The sequence below is a fragment of the Camelina sativa genome, chromosome 3, assembly GCF_000633955.1.
Source record: "Camelina sativa cultivar DH55 chromosome 3, Cs, whole genome shotgun sequence".
In the NCBI taxonomy this organism is placed as follows: Eukaryota; Viridiplantae; Streptophyta; class Magnoliopsida; order Brassicales; family Brassicaceae; genus Camelina; species Camelina sativa.
Genome location: NC_025687.1, coordinates 19,809,277 through 19,812,418, shown reverse-complemented (window position 1 = coordinate 19,812,418; position 3,142 = coordinate 19,809,277). Strand labels below are relative to the sequence as shown.

The following is a 3,142-nucleotide window of genomic DNA, read 5'->3' as shown; positions in this document are numbered from 1 at the left end:
TCGTACCTCTCATATGTTTCATCTTTTCACCAACAACAACGATCGCAACTTGGCCAAAACCTTTGGAAGTCTCCAATGAGGACACGCTGATAAATACCGACCAGAACCATTACTTTGGTGTGGATTTGAGTTTCCAAGATTCCAAAATTTGGAAATGTACTTATAACAACGGATCTGGAGCCGCCGTCTCTATCTCCTACCCTGCACCTCCACCTCCTCCGTCGCGTAAGCCATCTCCACCATCGCCTAAACCATCACCGCCGTCACGACCTCCCAAAATATCTCCACCGCCGTCACGACCTCCTAAAAAGTCTCCGCCGCCTCCTAAGCCATTATCACCGCCACCAACTCCCAAAAAGTCTCCGCCGCCTCCTAAGCCATCACCGTCTCCTCCTAAACAGTTATCACCACCACCAACTCCCAAAAAGTCTCCACCGCCTCCTAAGCCATCTCCGTCTCCTCCCAAACCATCAATGCCTCCACCAACTCCTAAAAAGTCCCCGCCGTCTCCTAAACCATCAACACCTCCACCAGCTCCTAAAAAGTCCCCGCCACCTCCCAGACCATCTCCTCCACGTCGTAAACCATCTCCTCCGACTCCAAAACCATCAACGCCTCCACCAACTCCCAAGGTTTCACCACCATCTCCTCCAACTCCCAAGAAGGCTCCACCACCGCCACAACCTGTGTCCACTCCCACGCCAACAATGCCAACAACTCCAGCCCATCCATATCAGAATCCATGGGTTCATTTCATCAGCTGCATAAGTGATTTTGGGCCCTCGGCAATATGTAAACAACAGATGGAAGTGAGTTACTACACTGGGAGGTTTCGTGTTAGTGACTATTGCTGCAATCTTATTGTCAACATGAGACATGAATGCACCAATGTGATTCTTGGCTACTTCACCGATCCTTTCTTCGTACCTCTTATTCGTTGTACTTGCCACGTTAATATCTAGCTTTTGTTTGGGGTTTTTTTTCATTTTTTTTTTTTCATCTTGGGTAGTCATGCAATTTTTTGTTGTTGTCCATTTCTTATGGACCACTCTTTTGCTACATTTCACGAATAATAAGTTTTTTTTTCCTTCTTTAGATTATATTATTTTTGCCAATACGGAGAAAAGAAAAGATGTATAAAAGTCTCTCATCGAAATGCAATCTGATTTAATTACTTGAATAAAATTAGATTAAGACGGTTGAATTAGTTTGACTTATTAATGTTACTTTTCTTTCGAAAGAATGTAAATCTTAAATCCGAACTAGCTGATCAAGTGGCAATTATATATGGTGGGAACTGTCAACTTTATCAGAGCGATCTCGTGAGAAATCGAGAAAAGTTCTGCCACCTTTGTTCGAGTAGCAACAAGAATTAGTTATAAAAAAACAAAAAAATTATTGACGTGCTCTATATAGATTTTTCAAAATGAAACCCTGAATTAAATGATTTTTGAACCACAGTCACTAAACTATATACTATCTAAAACTATTCAAAAGGTTTTTTCTAAGTTTCTCTGCCAATGCAACACTGCCAATGCAACACTTAGCGCTTTAAATTTATGGTACATGTCTTTCTCACTTATATAATATGAGAAGGTTTTTTCTAATTTTCCCTGCCAGTGCGACACTTGGCGCTCTAAATTTGTGACACATGTCTTTTTTACTAATTATAAATTAAATGTTTTTAAATCACCTTCGTTTTTATTTTATTTTATATGGTGTATAGTTTGCTTAAAATTTTTTTTTTCACATTGTTACAAAAATATTTTTCTACCAACATTTAGTTTTAACATATAAAATATTTCCTAATGAAAGCGTATACCATATAACCTAAAATAAAACTATTGATCAAACCAATTAAAACAAAAAAAGTTTTTATACTTTTAAAGTAAAAACTGAAACCAAATATATTCTAATAAATTTTTAAAATTATGTTGTATTTAATAATCACATTTACTGTATTAAAGACAAACTCAGATAAAATTAAATGTGTTTTTAATATTCTATAAGTTACTCTTTGATTGTACTAAAAATAATAATAATAATATAATGGCATCAGAATATAATTGCTTAATCATCACATGAAGGCATGGAATAACAGAAAACAATAGTTTCCAAAAATAATTTAAAGGTAATTATACTATTTATTTTTAAATGATTAGAACTAGAGATAATATATTGAATCTAAAAAACATTAAATTTGACACATTTTTTTTTTTTTGTCGTATGATATTACAACGATAGCAAGGAAAAGGAAAATCCAAAAGGAAAAAAGAGAAAAATGGAAGTACTGCAAATGGTTGCTGATGAAGCGAATTCGCTCTCCAACCATTGTGAACTCCAGTGAAACATCCCAGTAAGCACATTATTCTTCTGCAGAGATAAGGTCATGTAGCCACGAGGGGCCTCCTAAAGCCAAATACGACTGGAACCTACCCTCTCGCGTCACGCTCTTAGCTATAGCCAAAGCCATTTGATTCGCTGACCGTCCCACATTATCACATTCCCACGACTCAAAGCCCTCAACAATCTGTTGTATTTTCTGCAACATGAAGCAAAACCGAGGCCAGTTATGACACACTTTTCTTCTCATGAATTTTATTCATCCAAAAATAATTTAAAGGTAATTATACTATTTATTTTTAAATGATTAGAAATAGAGATAATATATCGAATCTAAAAAACATTAAATTTGACACACTTTTCTTCTCATGAATTTTATTCATAATTAAATTCAAAATATAGTATGAAATATTTCTTAAAGTTTTATGACATGAGCCATATTTTAGAAATGAGCAAAAAAATATTCCAAATAAATCGGGAATATTCCTATTAATTATTCAAAATAATCATTGGTGATTCCTTTGTGTAAAACATATTGTCTAGATTCATAATCTCATAAGTATAATACAAAATTCAAGTCTCAGAAGTTTAGCTTATTGATTGGTTGGAGAGTTCATTTTTTTATAATTAAAAGAACATAATGAATAAGAATAGAGTCAAGGACCGAGAAATAACCCATCATCATAGAAGTATGACACATTTTCAGCATTCATGTAGATTTTCTAATTCACAAGAAATTTGTTAGGAGGCTAATTGAAGAAAATCAAACCGTAGCAACATATTGTGGAGTCAAAAGAAA

At 34.9% G+C, this 3,142-nt stretch overlaps 1 protein-coding gene across 1 annotated transcript; it reads left to right on the top strand.

Annotated features, from left to right (window-relative positions):
- Nucleotides 3-1,116, top strand: LOC104779130 (extensin-like; the record flags this gene model as incomplete). Its single annotated transcript, XM_010503519.1, has 1 exon — nt 3-1,116. A coding segment is annotated over one exon (960 nt), but the record flags the coding sequence as incomplete, so codon positions are not given.